Raw genomic sequence first — 22,000 nt, forward strand, 5'->3', positions numbered from 1 at the left:
CTTTTGAAACAGAAATACAAAAAGAAAAGGTTAGAGTGGGCAAAGAAACACAGACATTGGACAACAGATGAATGGAAAAGAGTGTTCAAATTGTAATAGTATGTTTTCACGTAATTAATGTCCTGACTATACATTGTGATCAGTTGATTGCCACTTTGTTGAATAAAAGTACCAATTTCTTTCCATTAGAGCAAAATCTGTACATTATTCCAAACAAATTTTTTTAAGAAAAGCCCTATAAAATATATATATATATATATATATATATATATATATATATATATATAAAAAGGGCATCTCTTAAAAAAAAATTGGTCTGTTAACAAAGCTTAATAATACTAAACAAAGAACAAAATTATTTTACAATTATTTATGGCTCATTTTTAGGGACAAAAACATTTGATATTTCAGGACATTATGGTGCTTTACACAATTATTTACATGTCTGCTGTATTTGCAAGTAATCTACAACATGTCTACCGTATTTGTTATTAATCCACAGCTTTTTTGTTAATGAAAGAAAAAGTGCTGATAGTATTCATTTGCATACTTGCATATGTCTTGCATAAAAGTAGGAAAAAAGAAACTGATAGAGTTCTCCAGGTCTTGATTCCAGTCTGTCTGTGTGTGTTGATGTCTTCCAACTGAGAGAATGTCACTGCTTTATTGGCACTGCTTTATTCCAGTTTTCATGGATTCTACTGGAGATGACCACAGAGAGCTCTGTGTTTGGCACTGTAGCAGACTTCTGCTCTCAGATCTGGGTAAGGGGACCCTTGACCAATCCCATTTCTTTACGGACTACAGGTGCATGAATGCTGCAGTCCCGTGCCTCGCACACTCCAGGTATCCCTGCACCACCGGCTATGCCAGGCTGACCCACATTCCCGGGAAAACCACGAGGTCCTCGTGGCCCCTCAGCTCCTTTCTTTGGTTCTGCTGGATGGCCTGGCAGTCCTGTTTGGAGAAACTATAGTTAGCTACATCCATTACACAGTTGTTAAAATAGCATCATCTGACTCTTCATGAGGCAGCTTTGGACATGTTTATGTTCATCCCCCTGTAGCAACCTACAGTGTGCCTGCTCAAGTGCTCAATGGAGATGACTCATGGTGACTCCTTGCAGGTATCGAATCAGCAACATTTTGGCCAGAGTGTAAGGCACTATGTCAAATTCCACAGTATACAATACAACCAATACTTGTTCTTTATCAAAGGCACAGATGAAATCCTTAAGAGACCCCAAGAAAATAAAATAACATTTCTGTGGCTTTTAGATTATCTATTGAGTGTACTTCTAAATTTTAACAAAATATGCTTTTTGCAGATAGACACATCTTTCTCTTCCATGAAAATGGATCAAAAATATTGAGGAGTTATCTTGTAATCAGGGATGTATGCAAGTTTTTTCCCAATAAAATTATCTTTATACTGTGCATATACCCTCCCCTAATACCACCTGCCACTGACTAGCAATAGAAAGTAGCAAATCATGTTTCTTCCAGGCTTCAGTGTAACCTAAAGGCTATTGGCTATTTAAAAAAGCAAAGCCCTTCGGTAGGTCATTTGTCAACACTTATGTCTGGGGGATAAAAGTGTCTACTAAATTATTACTCGTATACTAAATACAGATCTCCTGTATGACGTATGGCATATGAGCATTAAAGACATCAACAAAGGAAAGAAAACGACATTTGTCGAAACATTTCATGAGGTCTTTGATGAATGAACTGTGATCTATATTGTAATGGAAAGAAATCTTACCTCTGAGGCCTTGGTAACCATCATGCCCGGGCAGGCCTTTGCCAGAGTCACCCCTCTGCCCTTTCTGACCTTTAGAACCTTGATTAAAAAACAAAGAGCTGGTTTGTATGCAGAAACGGTTTCTTCTTCCCCAGCATGTATTGAACCCCATATAATATTTACGACAGTTATGTAAAACAATTTTAATATTACTGTCAGTGCAGTTCATTCTGTTGAAGTCATACCTCTGTCCCCTTGAGCTCCTTTCTGGCCTTCTAATCCTCTCATGCCCGCAGGACCTCTGTCTCCTTTAGCAGCTGCCTTGCCTGCTTTACCCTAAACAAAATACAGAACATTATTGGAAAAAAGGATTGCAGTTGTATTACAAGTTTTTGTGAATTTTTAAGATTTTAACAGCTTACAGGTTTGCCTGAATCTCCAGGAGGTCCTGGGACTCCTGGGGGTCCGATAAGGTTGCGGTTGTTGATTGGACAGCCCTGTGTACATTTGGCACGTATAGATGCAGCATATTGGGAGATCTGAGCTGTGACAACACCTTGACACAGTTGCAATATCTGTTCATCTGTCAGTCCCGGACCCTGCACAGAGCAAGTTGATATTGCATCAAGAAGGTTTTCTACAGAAACCCAAGCCAAAGATCTGTGTTCAGACAAAGGCATTCAAAAATAAAGCCATAAGTCATGAGAAGTTGATTTCACAACAGGCAAAGTATGTTTTTAAGCAAAACACAAAGTGGTGTGCCAAAAAAACCTAAATCTTGGACAAATCACCTTAATGCACTGCCTCAGGTGATAGTATTTTTACAAAATGAAGCTAAATCAATCTGATAAAAGACACCATTGGTTCAATAAATAGTTAAAATATAAATAATAGAAAGAAAAAAAAAAAGCTTTTCTTCCACCAAATAATATAACTCATTAGCCTAACTGTTAGCTGTTTACAATTGATATGGAATGTGCAGTCAAAGGTGTGCATTTATAGGCTTTTTACGATGACTTTGAGTATAGATCATCCAATCAGAGTTGGAACAATCCTTTTATAAATTTTTTTCTTGAATAGGTCTTACATGTACAAAATAAATGAAACTTAATATTTAATTTTTGATTTTTTAAATATTGTTTTGCCTGGCCTTTTTTCTCCAAAAAACTACTAGTATAGTAATCCTAGCCCATAATAAGCATGGTGATACGCACAGGTTCACCTGGCTCTCCTTTTGGTCCACTATGTCCTTTCATTCCCAGGTCTCCTCTTGGGCCTTCATCTCCTCTGGGGCCTGGAATTCCTGGGGGACCAATGGGACCAACAGGCCCATCACGGCCAAAACGACCCTTTACTCCACGCTACATCACATAAGAATGTTAAAGATACTTAATGTGACGATCATTAGTTTTATAAAAAAAATAAATCATGGCCACTTTCAAATAATTGCACCCTCCTTCATTATTTGTACTCATACAGATTAATATTCCAAAATGCTCTAAATACTGTATGCCATTCTTCACAACCTGAATTGCATTTCTAATGACATTGCTACATTGCATTTTTGTTTGTTTTCTCAATATTTTTGGCCTTTTTGCCTTTACTTGGATATGGACAATAAAGAGTGAAAATGGGATGAGGAAACAATGCAGTCTAGATCTGAATCTGTATTTCAGAAAAAGTGCTCCACACCTTGTACGTCATAAATTTGTGGACTACCACTATTCCACAGCTGTGACGTGAAATATTTTTACAGTGTCAGCAATGATGACCAACCAGCCCTTTGTCGCCACGAGAACCAGCATCTCCCTGTGAGAAAGAAGGAAGTTATGGTTAAAAGAAAAACTCTGGCTAGTGTAATGGAAACAAGAAGAGATAGTGTGATGGGTTTTTCAGATTAATAAACATCATGGCAGCTGTACCTTTTCTCCGTTAGCACCCTTCCCTCCTTTTCTTCCTAGTGCCCCCTGTGAGAGTCATAAAAACAACAATTGCCATTAATCTAATGATAACATAATCGTAATAAGAAAAAAGTAGCTTGTGATATAAAACTAATTTAAATAATTTACAATTATTTTCTAATAGTATATTACCTTGTCTCCATCTGGTCCTGTTTCCCCTTTGGCACCCTGTAGAACAGAACATTTGATCATTGACTTAGCAATTATTTTAATCAATCATTACTGTTCTACCATAAAAGTGTGGTTGTAATCATGTGTAATCAACCAGGAGTTAAAAGCAATATGGTTAAATGGTTAAACCAAATATTACTAGATTGGTTACTCATTCAGAAAGTAAAATCAGGTGCATACTGTTGGGCCTGGCAAGCCTTTTGGTCCAGGTTTCCCTGGAACTCCTGCATCTCCACTCTCGCCCAGTGGACCCTGTGGCAAGATATAATGATAAAGTGAAACAAAACTTTAAACTTGATTCCTGTGTCAATACATTTATGCTGACTCCAGGCACCATTATGTGAACCATTAAAATGTTTCTGTAAACACACAGTATATTCTCCATTTTCACTCACTTTCTATGCAAAGTGAAATCTCTCAGTAAATTTAACTGTAATATAATTGGTTCTTTAGGCTGGGAGGGGATCCCATTTAGAAGTGCTCTGTGTCTCCAAATGCTAATGCAAGAAAAATCATTCAGTTTTACAGTGAAATAATAGGTGTTTACAGTATTTGTAGAAAAACAAAAGAGCAACATTTACTATAATGTTACATACAATACTAAGCTTAGTATATCATTTTGTTTCCTGTTCTATACTATAAATTATGGTTTAATTTCCTTTAGGGCAGAGAAAAGGAAACAAAATGAAGGGGAACTCCTGCTAATCTTACAAGTACACTGATATACCTTTGAGTGGGTACATTTTAGGAAATAGTTTAAAGTCTAAAGAAACTATTGTGGCTAAAAATAAAACCCAGACCATAGTTTCACTTTCAGTCTCGTGGTAATTTCCCTGTCATTCAGGGACATTCCCCATTTGGTTTCATGTTTAACCAAGCCTAATCAAGCCAGACAGAAAGATCTTGGGTAATTTCCAACTTACAAACAATATGATGTTTTTCCACAAGAGAAAAATAACATGGCTTTTGTTTTGATCATGTGAATAATATCAAATGTCAGTAAACAAATGAACATTTCCTGTTTGGCACATGGTTTGTTTATGCCAGCTGTGTAATATCCCCCCCAAAAGTGCCAAAATCATTGCTTACCACAGATCCTACTCTTCCTGGATGTCCTCTCTCTCCACGATCACCTTTCAAACCCTTGCGAGAAGAATAAAATGATATATTATTATACAATGTTATATTTCTACAATACCTTAGGTCCTTATACGGTCCTTTCGACCATACATTGGATATATACAGTATTTATATTTATATTTTTTACCATACCTTAGATCCAAAAGGCCCAGGTACACCGACAAATCCTGGTACACCCAGAGGACCCTGTGAAATATTGTGTTTTTAAATTCAGTACTTTTGGAATTTTTACTAAAAAGGGACATTTTCATTACAAACAACTTTCTACTTACATCCTCTCCAGGCTCACCATCACTTCCTGGTAAACCACCTAGACCTTTAGCACCCTTAAGATGATAGTGGAAACAGAAAAAAAGTTGCCTTCTGTAATACCTATAATACTGTCATTCAGTTGAACTGTAAAACAACAGAAAAGCGAAGGCTCTTGCATGACCTTAAAAAACCTAGTCAAGATGGATAAAAAATCCATAGGGGATTCCAGTTGGACTTATCATTCAGATAAAACAAGACACTTAAATTTTAGTAACTGACACAACCATCACAAATGACTTTTTGAGATCAGACCTTTGGTCCGGGCACCCCCCTGTCTCCAGGTACTCCTGGATACCCCTACAGACACAACAGAACAAAAAGTGTTGTGTTACTGAAAGATTACTACAGGAAATTAGAGTGTGATAGAGATAAATAGATTGTGAGTGATTTTGTCACCAAGTAACCCTGCTCTCCATGGTCCCCTGAGTATCCAGGTGCTCCGATCTGACCCTGTTGGAGAAAAATAAATAGCAGTTTAGTCAGCAGCAGTAAAATCAGTATGAATAATAATATCAATAGCCCATTGGAGTACTGAATGTGCATTTAAAATCTAAACAGAGGCAGAAGTGAAAGGGTGTGAGTCTAATAATGACTGGTCTTTCAAGATGTGCCTGAAATTGATACATCTAAGTGCCAACCTTTTGTCCCTGTCGTCCCTCAGGACCCTGTTTTCCTGTTTTTCCAATGGAACCCTGTTGAGAGACAATGGACACTCCTCAGTACTTTTTAAGTTTGAAATTCAATATCAACTGAACAAATCAAGACTCAAATGAAAGCAAATCTATTCTTTTACATGGGCAGTTGACAAATAACATTGACATAAACTGTGTTTCATCAAACATCAAGATTTTAGATATGAATATGATGGTAGAGTGTGACTGCAGAAGGGAAAGTGTATATTTTAGGAGCTACAACTGGTTATTGGTCAAGATTTTCCACCTTTTTAATCAGCCTTTTGCATTTTGTAGTTCAGTTTATAGTCCTGCAGTGTGACAAATGAATTTTCAAATGTACAATTAGAGAACAGGGCTAGTTGTCACACAAGGAAGTTGTTACAAGGGCTATAGCTCAGTAACTATGACCCCGTTTACACCTGATATTAAGATGAGTTTCGGGGTGATCTGATCACATGTTGTGATATAAGGATATGTGGCATAAGGTTTTGAGTCAAAACTCCAATTACACAGAAATTCTTTAACATAATTCTGCTAAAGCTGTAGGAAAACAAGTAACCATAATAAAACCACACTAACATGCATTCACCAAAGGGTAAATTAAATGTTGAAGGTAGATTTAAACCGAAAGGTTGAACTGTGTTCTCGGAACAAGGGCATTTTACATCCATGCTTTTTCTTCCATTCAAGCACAAAATATCACTGTGTGTTAGGGTTGCTTCTATACTTAAATTTTGGCCTCAGTACGATACCAGCCCTGGTACCTTGGTACTAACTCGATACTTAGGCAACAAATAAAAACCCCTCAGATTTTTGATGAAATTACACAGGAAAAAGTCTTCTAGATAAAAAATATGCTTTTTTGATTTAAATTTTTCTGGATTCCATGTTAAATGTTTTAAATAAATGTTATGATCAAGTTGTGTAATCAAATACATACTGTACAGCTTTGATCAAATGAAAATATAATAATTTATAAATATTTATTTTTTGGTAAAAAAAACAAACAAAAAAGATGCACAACAGAGCTTTACATTATTAATGATTACATTAAATGAAAACAATCTGATTACCTGAGGCATAAGGCTGCCATGGCTGAATCACAACATGCCGATATTCAGTACTGGTATTCAGATTTTGTGATATTGCTTACAGATAATAATACTAATAATATAACCATTTAATATTATATTATTGCTATTATGAGTATTACTGCTACAATATTGAATATTACACTTTTACATTTTTATTTTTCTGTCGTAATGTCTTCAATTTCATGCATCCAGTTAAATAAAGCTCTCATTTCAGTGGGAATTTTATTTTGAAAGACCTTTGAAGTTCTTCCTGTTTCTGAAGCGTTCGTTATATCAAACTTCACGCAATTCGCAAGCTGAAATCTCTGGTGAATAAGGTCATTTGAGAGTTCACAGCCATTTATACACTAAACACACTGCTCTGTGGCTCTGCAGATGGATACTATTGGACACACTGCATGAAAATCAAGCAGTAGTGTTTGTGTGTGCGTGTGCGTGCGCCTGCGGATCTGTGTGTGTGAAGGAGATGACAGCAGAGCGGAGCCTCTCATACATTCTGTGGTGTGCAGTGCATGTGACTGTATATTATTTAATTAAATGAAATCCTTCTGCTGTTTAATGATCACATTTGGCCATATCGAGACTATGTTTTTATTATTTTCAGACAGTCTTTGATTTCACCTCAAAACTCTCACATTACATTACGTTTTGCTAATGGCAGCATACTTTAATATGGTACCAAAATTAACAACAAGATGATATCGTACCGTTTTTAATTTTTTGGTATTGCGATATTTCGTTAGTACCGGTATACTGCGCAACCCTACTGTGTGTTCAATGAAATTAAATTTCCTGGGCAATAATGGTGGAAATATTCATAGCTTTTCTGTGGCCAAGACGTCAAGATATGGGCCTCTACAAGAAACTGACTTTCAAAAATATATAACTACCCTTTGAAATATTCACAGGAGTAAAGTGTGACAACTAGCCCCAGTCTAGGCTATTCAATGATATTTCTCAATTCATATGAGGTCATAGAAAGTGCATGCATAATAATCATAAAAGAATCTCAAAAACAGAAAAAAACTTTCCCACACAGATGCCATGGTAAATGAAACTACAAAAATTACCTTTCATGGGTGGCACATCTCACCAGAAGGGCAACGTAATTTAATATTCAAAAGTGTTTTTCCCATAAATGTCTGATGTAGGAGTAGGAAAGGCTTTTATTTAAAGAAACCACTGACTGATTATTATTATTGCTCATTATAGGCCTTGAACCAGCAACCTTCTGGTTACAAGCTGTATTTTTTAACCCACTACACCATACAGCTCCATATTTTATTTTTATTTTTTAAGAAAAAAATACCTTACCTTAATTCCTTTCCCTCCTTCTTTTCCAGGTTTTCCTTTTGGGCCAGCTGGGCCCTGTAGTCAAATAGAAAAAGCTTTATAAAGTTTATTCATTTCATTAGCTTAGATTAATCTGTGGTATTACAATTAATCCATAATATGGCAACTAGACTGTTGAGATACTGTAAGTCAGGCTGAATGTTTTGGCTGCTCCATAAAGACTTCGTCATTGATTGTTGTCACACATCTCACCATTTGCTCAGCATCTCCCACAAGAGCGCTGCCCTTTTCAGATGGTGTGTCAAGTAAGGGGCCATTCAGACACAGTTATACAAAATGTGTTATTGCACTAAAAAAGCTGTATATGCAGTGCAACAATTAGAAGAGAATGCTGTGTCTCGAGACACATTGACAATCTTTACTACCTGATACCTGAAAAACAAAGTGCTCCTGCACAAGATGCTGAAAAATCAGCATGATGCGGCACAATGATCAAAAACGTTGGTCTAGTGCATGTTTACGTAGAAAAACACTTAAAAACAGCTTTGAGACGCCTCCATTCTGTTCCATTCATTGTGCTCCATCTAGCTTTTTCCAACCCAAGAACATGTTCTGTCTGAATGGCAGTAACGCACCCTAAATGCTCTTGTATGATGTGAAGAAAAGGATCTCTCAAAGTGGACTTACATATGAGTCGGCAAGGTCTAAGTGTAGAATTGCACTAAAGCCCATTTCAAATGGCAGTTTAGTCAAAGGGTTCTTTTGTTTAGACCACAGTTCAAAGACCATACACAGTTTTAGCAGTGTGATTAGCATGCTTTTCCATCACTAACAGTATCTGCATCCATGATCAGCAATGAGGTGGGACATCTGGGAATGCAGAACATTCACAGGCATGTGAAGAGCGAATTCTGGTAGTTATAGCCTAAATATTACTGAAGGTGCTATATTTACTCACAGTCTTTCCTGGGAGACCCACTCCTCCACGTGGACCTTCAATTCCGATTTCACCCTGCATAAAAAACATCAACTTGGCTGTGAAGATCACACACTCATATGCAATGTGCAATCACAACTACAAATGCAAACCAGAATATTTTAGATAAATAAAACAAATAAAAATAACAAAACATACAGTACACTGACCTAATTTAAAGCAATATCTATAATTCTTAACTGTAAAACCCATCACACATAAAAGTCACCCATATTCTTTATATACAATATAATCTTTAAACATATAGTTGGTTGCTCTGTTACTATTACCAAAATACACTCATGACTGGAGGTTTTCTGAGGGAAATTATACCTTTAATCCAGGTACCCCAACTTCACCTCTGTCCCCTGGTAATCCAGGAAGGCCCTATTAAGCAGAGAAAGAAAACTAGACATTAGAGATCTCTCTAGGATATTAAACCCAAATAATGTAGGTAATAGTCAAGTTTTCCAAAATTCTTTCCTCACAGTTGCACCAGAGAAACCAGATTCACCATCCTCTCCATCAGGCCCAGAGTCTCCCTAAACAGAAAGCAAATAAGAGGTGAATGGATATTAAGATAAGGTAGTACTTTGCCAAGAGCTGCAAGCTTTCTTAATATGCTGCTATTCGGATGTTCAGATTCACTGAGGTTTCAGTTAGTTCCTGTCACCCACCTCAGGGCCAGTGTCTCCTCCTCTTCCTCTTACTCCTTTGGTTCCTTTGTAACCCTAAAAACAAAAAAACAATTCACTTTGGTTGCAAATACTATGAGTTTACGACACTTTGCCACCGACCATTTACCATCACACAGTACCATGAACATTTCAAACTGATGTTTTACTCTTACCTCCCTTCCTTGAGCCCCAGGGAACCCCTGTTTGCCTTGCAGTCCTCTTGAGCCCTACAAGCAAACAGAAAAATGAACCAGGGCCAAAACCACAGCAACATTGGTAGATAAATATGAGTTTTTCAATAACCAATTCTTAAACATTAAATTTGGTCTCCACCAATCCTACATATTTGGTTACATCTTTAAAATGCACAAAAGAGTCATTAAAATAAGAGAGAAATCAAATGTAATGTGACATAATTAAAGGATATGGCAATGATCAACCTTGGGCCCAGCGAAGCCTGCAAATCCCGGCTCTCCTGGTTCACAATCACATTCGGTGGGTCTCTCCTGCCCCAGCTCAGCGTCCCCTCCATATGGAACCTGGGTCATCAAGGTTTTATCCTCTTTGGCGTAGTCGAAAGACTCCCCAGCTGTGGTGTAGGGGTACGTCTCTTCTGTGATCATGTTGACCACAGTGGGCCCAGAGGAGTCAAAGCCAGATGCTGAGAGCTCATCTTGAAAACTGTGTTTAGATTCTGTGGAATACACAACTGAGGAAGTAGATAAAAGTCACTATGCACTTGTAAAGCATCCATAGCAAACAAGTGATGTTGTTAAAAAATATGTGAAAACAGACCCTTGAAAAATTAGATCAGTGAATGCAAAAAGTTTCAATGTTGTCAATGTTGATATGCAGGTAAATTACAGAGATGCACATGTGTGGGTGAATCCCATATTTCACCCCAAAATAAATAAATAAATTATAAATCCAATTTTGCGTAAAGAAAATTAGGCCAATCTTTGGGACCATTAAGATTTTTTTGTATTGTGAAATGATAATTTTCATGACATTTAAGCACTTTTACCCCCAAATACTGATTAGAGTCATGCCCAAAAAAAAAAAAAAAAAAAAACAAAACAAATTGATACAGTAAAAAGAATATCCCATCTATATATATATATATATATATATATATATATATATATATATATATTCATTTAACAAATACTATTTAGTATACTGATGTACAGTATACAGTACTTACCAACAATTTAAGAATTTTTTTTTTATTGCATGACATTATCACAACATTACGACCATACAATACCAAAATTTTGCAAAACATTTTTATTTTTGTGAGATTCACCAATGTAATATAATTGTGAAAAATAACATTTAATTTCTGTATTACGAAAAGTAACTGCTCTGTTACCACTGTGTGATTGAGAACGTTCATTGTATCGATCAACTAAGGAGCCTTCATACATGTGCTCTTCACCTATGATTGAAAAAGAGAGAAAAACAGCATTTAAATAGAAATCAAACTCAGCAAATTCTCATCCCTGATCATTAAACAGCATATAATTTCTGTTTTATTCTTTCTATATCGTTTCATTGTGTCTCACATTCATGTCTGTCATGGCCTGCACTTTTCTGAGCGGTATTGCGCCTTTTCTAATGTTTAGGGTTAGAATGAATTACTTGTATATCTTTTCCTCATTGTTCAATTCTTTGAGTAAAATGCTAAATGAATACATTCAAACTGAAATCCAATTTAACATATTTTTAAACTAAACGACTTTGAAAAACATGTCAAATTTGCTTTTTTAACTATTTATTTGTTATATATCCTACAAACTCATGCATGTTTGTGATCTGGCTTTGTCTCACCTGAATGTAAACCAGAATAATCTTGGGCCTGAGACTGAAGTGCACACAGCAGGAACACAGAGCTGAGAGACAGAGCCCATACCTGACATCAGCACAAAACACAAAGCCATCAAACATCTACACAGAAATGTGTAAACACTTCATCACAGTAACTCCATCATTTGAATAGATTCACTTACTGTACTTATTAACATTAAAAGATTATCTATTCAAGGAAACAATGGTGATTGACTATCTTTTGAGTAGTTATTTCCCCAGATTGGTCCAGTGTAAAGGGGTCTCCCCTTTAAGATGCATTTCTCAGAATGTTTCTTCATTCAACTGGGGTTTATCCTTGCTACTATCACATTGTGCTTGTTTACTAGAGGGTTTAGACCTGCCACATTGTTTAAAGTGCTTTCTAAGTTGGAATTTAAAAATAATGCATTACTTTATAATAAATAACTGTTGCTTCTTTGTAACCCAGACAATCCTCTGATTCCTAAAGCTACCTACATTGTTAATTAAAACTCCTTTATGCTGACAAAGTTTTGCAGATGAATTTTAGTAGCCTATAACAACTCTATTTTCAAGATCAGGGTGTACAGTTGTTTATTAGTCTTTGCATGTTTAAATACTTAATAGCTGTTCAGAAAATATACAGAGATAAACTGTAGTAACTGTAAACTCATCTGTAAAAAAACACCTCTGTTCTTTGCATAAATTAATCTAGTTCCTGTTTCGTACTTCCTCATGTGATTACATCAAATGTCACAAATGAGGTCATGGAACTTGTTCTGGCTGATATAAAAGAAGAGGAAGAAGAAAATAACAACCTTAAATGACTGTAAATAAATCAAACTAATAAACTTGGTCTACAGTTTCAAAAGCAGTTATCTGATGGCTTATATGAAACAGCAATCTATCGGTTTCCCTCCTAGAATTGAAATCATTATACTGTATTCCATTTCTTGTAATTATTCTAAATTATAATAATAACAAACACATTCAATTTATTATTTACAAACACAATTTTGAAAGATAACTTGACTGGGCCAAGAAAACCAAAAATATATTCAATAAACTATGGGCCCAAAATTAGTAGGAGCAACATTTTTAGAACTGCTCACAGCTGTTCACTCCAAACAAACTTTTCAGAAAGTTGTATTATTATTTTAACCATCTCTACTCATATTGAGGGTGGGTGTGAGGGCTTGCAAATATGGGTAGATGATGTTATGCATAAATATCTCCCTCTAGTGGTAATTTTAATGGCAGCACATCAACAGAAAGTCAAATGTCTGGAAAATCACCTCAGGAAAACACCCGGGAAATACACTCTTCAAATTATATCAAGAATTCGATAGACGTATATCTGCACTTTTGCTATCTGTCTGAGTAAGTGGTTTTGTTATGACACACTGGAAGACTATAGAATTGCTTGCACTTTTGGTTCATTGCCTTTTACACAGCTGGAGTTCACTCCCTGCCAGATTATTACTCCCCACTATCTGAATGGTCCTTATCCCTAAAGCCCACCCCTAACCATAGTAGGGAGTCATTGGTCCCTATGTCTAAAGGCCACTCCTACACCTAGCCTTAAACATAAGGATACTAGGGAGTGAAAAATCAGCAGGACACTTGGCCAGCAGTAGGGCAGGGTGATTTCAATTAGGTAATTGTCAGAGTGCTAAATACTTTTTTTTCTCAATGAAACTTAGCAGTTCTCAGCCTGCTCTCTCATTCCAGACCAGACTGTTGCAGTCCTTCTCTATGTGAGAAAGCAGTACTGCATGCTCATCTCAGGAATGAGTCACTGCTGTACAGCGGGCATACTGTACACAGCATGTAACCTTATAAATCTGTTTTAAATAGCATTTTTCTAATTCATGTTGTTTTTATTAATTGAGAGACTATATGAAATAATTCTATGGAATTCTATGGAATAATAAATCATTATATATATTATATTTTGGCCAAAGTTTGGAATAATGTACAGATTTTTCTGTTTCAGAAGGAAATTGGTACTTTATTTCACCAAAGTGGCATTCAACCGATCACAGAGTATACTCAGGACATTACTGATGTAAAAAACAGCACCATCACTTTTTGAAAAAAGTCATTTTTGATCAAATCTAGACAGGCCCCATTTCCAGCAGACATCACTCCAACACCTTATCATTGAGTAATCATGCTAAATTGCTAATTTGGTACTAGAAAATCACTTGCCATTATATCAAACACAGTTGAAAGCTATTTGTTTCATTAAATGAAGTTTAACATTGTCTTTGTGTTTGTTTTTGAGTTGCCACAGTATGCAATAGACTGGCATGTCTTAAGGTCAATATTAGGTCAAAAATGGCAAAAAAGAAACAGCTTTCTCTAGAAACTCATCAGTCAATCATTGTTTTGAGGAATGAAGACTGTACAATGCTTGAAATTGGCAAAAAACTGAAGATTTCATACAAAGGTGTACACTACAGTCTTCAAAGACAAAGGACAACTGGCTCTAACAAGGACAGAAAGAGACATGGAAGGCCAGATGTACAACTAAACAAGAGGATAAGTACATCAGACTCTCTAGTTTGAGAAATAGACACCTCACATGTCCTCAGCTGACAGCTTCATTGAATTTGTACGAGAGTAAAGAGAAGACTGGCCTTATGGGACAAATTGCAAAGAAAAAGCCACTTTTGAAACAGAAAAACAAAAAGAAAAGGTTAGAGTGGGCAAAGAAACACAGACACTGGACAACAGATAATTGGAAAAGAGTGTTATGGATCTTAACCCCATTGAGCTTTTGTGGGATCAGCTAGACTGAAAGGTGTGTGAGAAGTGCCCGACAAGAAAATCTATGGCAAGTGCTACAGGAAGCGTGGGGTGAAATGTCACCTGAGTATCTGGACAAACTGATGGCTAGAATGCCAAGGATCTACAGAGCTGTCATTGCTGCATGTAGAGGATTTTTTGATGAGAACTCTTTGAAGTAGTTTAAGAAGTTCTGATTTTTTTTTTTCAAATTGTAATAGTAACTTTTCACATTATTAATTACCTGACTATACATTGTGATCAGTTGAATGACAATTTGGTGAATAAAAGTACCAATTTCTTTCCATAAGAGCAAAATCTGTACATTATTCCACATTTTTGGCCACCAGTGTGTATATACAGTTGAAGTCAGAAGTTTACATACACCTTAGCCAAATACATTTAAACTCAGTTTTTCACAATTCCTGACATTTAATCATAGAAAACATTCCCTGTCTTAGGTCAGTTAGGATCACTACTTTATTTTAAGAATGTGAAATGTCAGAATAATAGTAGAGAAAATGATTTATTTCAGCTTTTATTTCTTTCATCACATTACCAGTGAGTCAGAAGTTTACATACATTTTGTTCGTATTTAGTAGCATTGCCTTTAAATTGTTTACCTTGGGTCAAACATTTTGAGTAGCCTTCCAAAAGCTTCTCACAATAAGTTGCTGGAATTTTGGCCCATTCCTCCAGACAGAACTGGTGTAACTGAGTTAGGTTTGAAGGTCTCCTTGCTCGCACATGCTTTTTCAGTTCTGCCCACAAATTTTCTATTGGATTAAGGTCAGGGCTTTGTGTAGGCCACTCCAGTACCTTGACTTTGTTGTCATTAAGCCATTTTGCCACAACTTTGGAGGTATGCTTGGGGTCATTGTCCATTTGGAAGACCCATTTATGACCAAGCTTTAACTTCCTGGCTGATGTCTTGAGATGTTGCTTCAATATATTCACATCTATTTTGTGAAGTGCACCAGTCCCTCCTGCAGCAAATCACCCCCATAACATGATGCTGCCACCCCCATGCTTCACGGTTGGGATGGTGTTCTTCGGCTTGCAACCCTTTTTCCTCCAAACATAACAATGGTCATTATGGCCAAGCAGTTCAATTTTTGTTTTATTAGACCAGAGGACATTTCTCCGAAAAGAAAGATCTTTGTCCCCATATGCACTTGCAAACTGTAGTCTGGCTTTTTTATGGCGGTTTTTGAGCAGTGGCTTCTTCCTTGCTGAGCAGCCTTTCAGATTATGTCGATATAGGACTCGTTTTACTGTGGATATAGATACTTGTCTACCTGTTTCCTCCAGCATCTTCACAAGGTCCTTTGCTGTTGTTCTGGGATTGATTTGCACTTTTCACACCAAACTACGTTCATCTCTAGGAGACGTCTCCTTCCTGAGCGGCATGATGGCTGCGTGGTCCCATGGTGTTTATACGTGCATGCTATTGTTTGTACAGATGAACATGGTACCTTCAGACATTTGGAAATTGCTCCCAAGGATGAACCAGACTTGTGGAGGTTCACAATTTTTTTCTGAGGTCTTGGCTGATTTCTTTTGATTTTCCCATGATGTTTGAAGGTAGGCCTTAAAATACATCCACAGGTACACCTCCAATTCAGTACCCCTTTCAGAACTAACTGGCTAATTTTCTAAAAGCTTGACATCATTTTATGGAATTATCCAAGCTGCTTAAAGGCACAATTAACTTAAGTGTATGTAAACTTCTGACCCACTGGAATTGTGACATAGCCAATTAAAAGTGAAACAATCTGTCTGTAAACAATTGTTGGAACAATTACTCATTTCATGCACAAAGTAGATGTCCTAAATGACTTGCCAGAACTATAGTTTGCTAATATGAAATCTGTGGAGTGGTTAAAAAATGTGTTTTAATGACTTCAACCTAAGTGTATGTAAACTTCTGACTTCAACTGTATATATATTCCGTTCAAAAGTTTGGGGTCACTTGCCTGAAATTTTTCTCATGATCTTAAAAACCTTTTGATCTGAAGGTGTATGCTTAAATGTTTGAAATTAGTTTTGTAGACAAAAATAAAATTGTGCCAACATATTAATTTATTTAATTACAAAACAAAAATTTTATTTAAAAAAAAAAAAAAGTTTTTGAAATGGATGACTTGGACTGAATAATTAAGAAAAGCAGCCACTAAGTGCCCAACATAGATGTAAACTCCTTCAGTACATTTAAAAAGCATCCCAGAGTGAAACCTCAAGAAGTTGGTTGAGAAAATGCCAAGAGTACATTTCTGCAAAATCTAGGCAAAGTGAAGATGCTAAAATATAACACAGTTTTGATTTATTTTGGATTTTTTTAGTCACAACATAATTCCCATATTTCCATTTCTATTATTCCATAGTTGTGATGACTTTACTATTATTCTAAAATGTGAAAAAATTAATATATATATATATATAAAGAATGAGTAAGTGACCCTAAACTTTTGAATGGTAGTGTGTGTGTTTTATATATATATATATATATATATATATATATATATATATATACAAAAGGTTTGAGGTTGAAGAAATGGTGACACACACACATACATTGCGAACACGTTTATGTTGAAAGAAAAAAAATCTTGTCCATGTCATTTGTCAATGATCAATTTACACGCGTAGCAGCATTACCAAGAACCAAGATTGTTTTTTTTTTTTTTTTTTTTTTTACATATAGAACTTGGAACAGTAATATGGAAAACCATAAAACATTAAGAGACAAGCCATATCTTTTATCTTATGCATATCAGATCTCCAAATCTCTCCCAGAATATTCAACAAATACAAGATATAAAATAGAATAAAGGGTGGAGCTTGTGGCACATAGGACAAGCCTTTGAGTTTCACACCAACCCACCGGCCCTCTGGGACAGTAAGGTGCTGTATGACATATACTCACACTCTTCCAGCTCTCTGCCAGCTTACTATCTGAAACTTCATATTTAGAGGCCCTTCACTAAATTTGGTTGGAGTGCTTGTGAGATTTTATACAACAAAAGCCATAAAGGTGCATAGTAAATTGTAGGCTGCAAAGTGAAAAAGAAAGAATGTTGAGTTTATCAAGTGTATGCTCTATAAACATGGTTTATATCGACCTAATAGGATATAAACCACTATGATTTTTAAAGGCCCATGAGAAGATATTGGGCTATTTCAGTGGCAGTTGGTATCTTTACTATGCACTTGGTACAGTTTATTTTTATACGACAATAAACATTGTTTAAATTGAACAAACATTCCAATAATAGATATGATCACTGCAATAAACTCCCTTCAGAGCTATAATTGAACGCTTTGCCTTTTGTCACAAGATTTGAAACCAATATGAAACTGAAACTACACTATACATTAGCATAGCAAATGATTTGTGAATGAATTACAAATTTAATTCCTATTTACATTTCTGAACAGGACTTGGATTCCCCCTATATTCCAGTCGCCCATGTGTGCCCACACATCCTGCATCTTACCTTCACCCTGGAGGCTCCCATTGCCAGCAGCCTCCTGCTCAGGTTTGCGTCCAGTCAGTACAATCCACTGACACAAAGCTCGGGTAACGAGAATGCAGACAGCACTGGCTCACCAAGGGGCTGCGGTGCTCCTCAAAACATTCTCTCTCCCTGAAAGCAATGCTGGTTCCTCCCTGTGCCGAGACGGACGACAGTCCTCTCGGTCCCTCGCCAGAATCTCCCAGGCTCCTACCTTTTAGCAACTGGGTGTGAAATACCTGAGCCTTTCACAAATAAACACACTCCGCTACAGAGGAAAAGGGAGAGTAATTTTCTTATAGATAGAATATCAAGCGTCACTGTACTACTATATTTATTATGAGTACAAGGTTCCCATCTCAATGATTTTTCTAGTTGTTCTTGACTACTGAATATGGATTTTTATTAATTAATTTATAGAGATACACCCATAAAGCACACATTTCTAGCTGATGGTATATTACAAAGCTGAGCAACTAGAAAGAAATAATAATAATAATTTCACTTTAGAAATTTCCTTGACTTTTTAAGATCTTATTAATTTTTGTGACTTTTCCAGGCCTGGAAATCATAAATTCCCTGATATTTCAAGATTTCCATGAATGTGGGAACCTTGTATGTATTTTATTTTTTTATTTTTATTTATTTATTTATTTTTTGCTTTAGTATACTAGTGAATAATGCAGCCATTTCCTTGACCCAGGGATGAAAAAGAAAAACCAGTACAAGATTTTGAGCAGTGTCTTAATGATCTCTAGTAACCCTTTCACCTACTTGGAGAAATGTGTCAGGGATGGCACTTCAGTAACAGATTTCTCAAAATCTATGATGGGCGGTTCTTGTCTGTCATCACTTAGCAACAGAGAGTAGGACTGATATTATCCAATCACAGCACTGGACAGGCAGTGGCTGAGCAAAAATCAGGAAACAAAATGCTAAAACATTTTGAATGTTTTTAATCACATCATATTAGCATACCATACAAAACAAAACAATCTGACAATTGGCCAGGAGGACAAAAACTAAAGTAATGGGCCATATTAAAATTAAACCTTAAATAAAAATCATCCTCAGCATTTCTAAAAATCAAAACATTCCTGATCTGTTTAAATACATTTTTTTTTTCTTTCTTATGACGTCTCTCCGCATCCGGATAGTGTGAATCCCTGAGGACAAAACAGTTTTATTATAGTTAACGAAAACTAAAACTAATAAAAAAACATTTTTGTTAACTAAAATAAATAAGATATGAATATTAGATTAAAAAAAACAACATTTTTTTAAACTAAACTAAAACTAAAAATCTTTCCTTGAAAACTAACTGAAATAAAATAAAAAACACAATAACTATATTTAGTTTTCATATTTTTCGTTTTCGTTTCATTTTTTCGTCCATAATTATGTGAATATCAAGGGGCAAAAAGAACTCATCTGTGGTTTCGAAAGGTCAGAATGTAAACTGAGTCTGCAAAATGTGCAAACTGAGTTTCGGGGTACATTGGTACATAATGGCGGTTGGCAGAAAGCAAAGGAGGGATGTGCAATACTAGGCATTCCTTGATCATGGCAAAGACAACAGAAACAAGGTAACAATGAGCAGCATTAAACAAAATAAACAAAAGACGTTATCATCGTGTCTTGAAAGGTCACACGTCTGGGCCAGTAGTTCAAATGAATATAAATATGTGCGCGAGGCATGGTGTGAAAGTACGAGCGTTATGCGATCGTCTGTTTTGCGACTGCTTGTGGGTCCTTGAATAACTTATAACTTGCGAGTAAGGGCACCTGGTGGAGTTTGTGGTGCCCTTTGCAGACTGCGAGTGCATAGGGAGCGACGGTACTCTGTCAATCCACAGATTACCCCTGTGGAATTAGATCTGATTTGTTCACCTGCCTCACAAGCATTCATTTAATTTTTAACTCATTTAACGCATATTCTCTGTATGCAGACAGCTGACAGCAACAACCACATCTTTTGAACATAGGGTCTTCTTGAAGGTTAACAAAAAGTTGTTGAACAATTGAAAGTATTTCAAACATATGTATACAGTAACAGTACAGTTCAAATATAATGAATATCTATTTTATAATTTGTATGTATGCACGGTAACGTTCACATTATGAAATAGATATACTCATCTGTTCTTTCATGTTCTTATTGACATTTTTGAGGATCTGCAAATAAGTTGTCAATTAAAAACAAGCAGAAGGCTTCCCATTGCGCACTTCGTATCTCACCTACTGATTATGTAAATTAAGCTCACACCTGAAAAATTTATTCTTATTACAGTAGCTTATATTATAGCAAACATAATAGCCGGTTCACAACAACTTGATTTTGGCTGATGGGTGTCACACACCTACCGAATGTTGTGCTTGAGGTCTCGCTCTCTTCAGCCGGAGCTCCGTCACACATACGCACCAGTTCAGAACCGAACCGAACCGGGCAGTGGTAGCTCAGCGGTTAAGGCTCTGGGTTACTGATCAGAAGGTCAGGGGTTCAAGCCCCAGCACCGCCAAGATGCCACTGTTGGGCCCTTGAGCAAGGCCCTTGACCCTATCTGCTTCAGGGGTGCCGTATCATGGCTGACCCTGCACTCTGACCCCAGCCTAGCTGGGATATGTGAAAAAGAAGAATTTCACTGTATATGTGCAAATGTATAATGTGTGATAAATGAAGAAAATTATTAAAATTATTATTAATTATTATTAGAATGGCAGTGGGGAGACATACCGGCTAATCCACGCTTCCCAGTCACGTGGAGATCGGCGAAATAACAACAGTAGTACCTTTAGTAGCTCACAAAAGAACTGGTGTCAATGGGCGCTTTGCTCAAAATTAGCTGAAAATGCCCCAAAAGTGCTGTTTGTGGAGTTGAAACACCCCATTTCCTGCAGATTATTGGAGATTTGGGTTTCTTTAAATTTACAGCAGGATCGTTGGATAAGGAAAAACTCAGGATTTGAAGCTCATGATATGTTGTAGTGTCCGCTCTGTTAAACCCAAATGACACGCAGCTGTTGGTGGATTTTAACTTTTCACGAAGAAATCCTGCAAATTCCGATCACAAACGGCTGTTTTTAATAACCAATGTGACAGTTATGAGGTCAAATATGATCTAATGAAGATTTTAAATAAACAAGACCACTACGGACGATCTAACAGGAAGAACTGAACCCCGTCTCCACCACTGCAGTGCAATGGCTTCTGTTTGTGGAAGGATACTGTATGTGAATAAAAATTATACTGCTAAATGATGTCTTTGCATTAAATTTTGATTGCAGTAAGTAACAATTGTTCAATCGAAAACGGTTTTTTTCAAATCTATATTATTCAATATATGCCGATATTGAAGCCAAATATTATTTACTGTATGTGGGTTAATAATTTAATATTGCATGTGTGATGGTAGTTTTCATTTATAAATACCCCATTTCTCATGCTTTAGAAGTTTGTTAAGCGTGTGAGGATGTGTATTTCTCAACCAGTACATAATCATACAGACACATTGAGCAAAGTTTAAACTTATGTTAATAGTTCAAAAAGAACCCACAATTTCTTGACTGTAAGCCATAAACATCCATTTATTGCAACTTGTATTAACATTTACAGACATCATTATATTATAAAATGTTTAAAAGATTATTAAAACTACAGTGCTGCCCATCTCCACCATTGAAATCTGCTGCTTGAAAGAACCTGGAAGTGTGGTTGCCTGCGGTGTGACGTCAGAGCAATTTCATCTATATTAAGTCTGATAAATCATGCTGCGATTCCACTCAAAGGTTTGGTCGATAAGCTGTCAAACTAACTGTTTACCAAAGTC

General features: G+C 36.3%; 1 protein-coding gene across 1 annotated transcript; it reads right to left on the reverse strand.

The window, feature by feature from the left end:
• Positions 1-297: 297 nt before the first annotated feature.
• On the reverse strand, positions 298-19,004 carry LOC127452928 (collagen alpha-1(I) chain-like). The gene is made up of 26 exons (XM_051718817.1): positions 18,948-19,004; positions 18,156-18,441; positions 11,872-11,953; positions 11,414-11,479; positions 10,482-10,735; positions 10,215-10,268; positions 10,042-10,095; positions 9,853-9,906; positions 9,698-9,751; positions 9,347-9,400; positions 8,410-8,463; positions 5,966-6,019; positions 5,724-5,777; positions 5,580-5,624; positions 5,288-5,341; positions 5,148-5,201; positions 4,965-5,018; positions 4,056-4,127; positions 3,837-3,872; positions 3,666-3,710; positions 3,520-3,552; positions 2,958-3,104; positions 2,166-2,342; positions 1,989-2,079; positions 1,765-1,842; positions 298-957 (listed from the first exon to the last, which is right to left on the reverse strand). Exons 2-26 carry the CDS (start codon positions 18,174-18,176, stop codon positions 755-757), a joined length of 1,944 nt encoding a protein of 647 aa, XP_051574777.1. The 5' UTR covers positions 18,177-18,441; positions 18,948-19,004; the 3' UTR covers positions 298-754.
• Between the last annotated feature and the right edge of the window lie 2,996 nt (positions 19,005-22,000).

Source organism: Myxocyprinus asiaticus, chromosome 15, assembly GCF_019703515.2.
Source record: "Myxocyprinus asiaticus isolate MX2 ecotype Aquarium Trade chromosome 15, UBuf_Myxa_2, whole genome shotgun sequence".
In the NCBI taxonomy this organism is placed as follows: domain Eukaryota; kingdom Metazoa; phylum Chordata; class Actinopteri; order Cypriniformes; family Catostomidae; genus Myxocyprinus; species Myxocyprinus asiaticus.

Bases quoted from the DNA above. Each gene is read 5' to 3' on its own strand.
- LOC127452928 (XM_051718817.1), bottom strand. From the start codon at position 18,176: ATGGGAGCCTCCAGGGTGAAG. The intron at 5,202-5,287 runs GTAAGTAGAAAG...AATATTTCACAG, and splicing joins ATGGTGAGCCTGGAGAGGAT to GGTCCTCTGGGTGTACCAGG. The intron at 5,019-5,147 runs GTATGGTAAAAA...TCTTCTCGCAAG, and splicing joins CTGGGCCTTTTGGATCTAAG to GGTTTGAAAGGTGATCGTGG.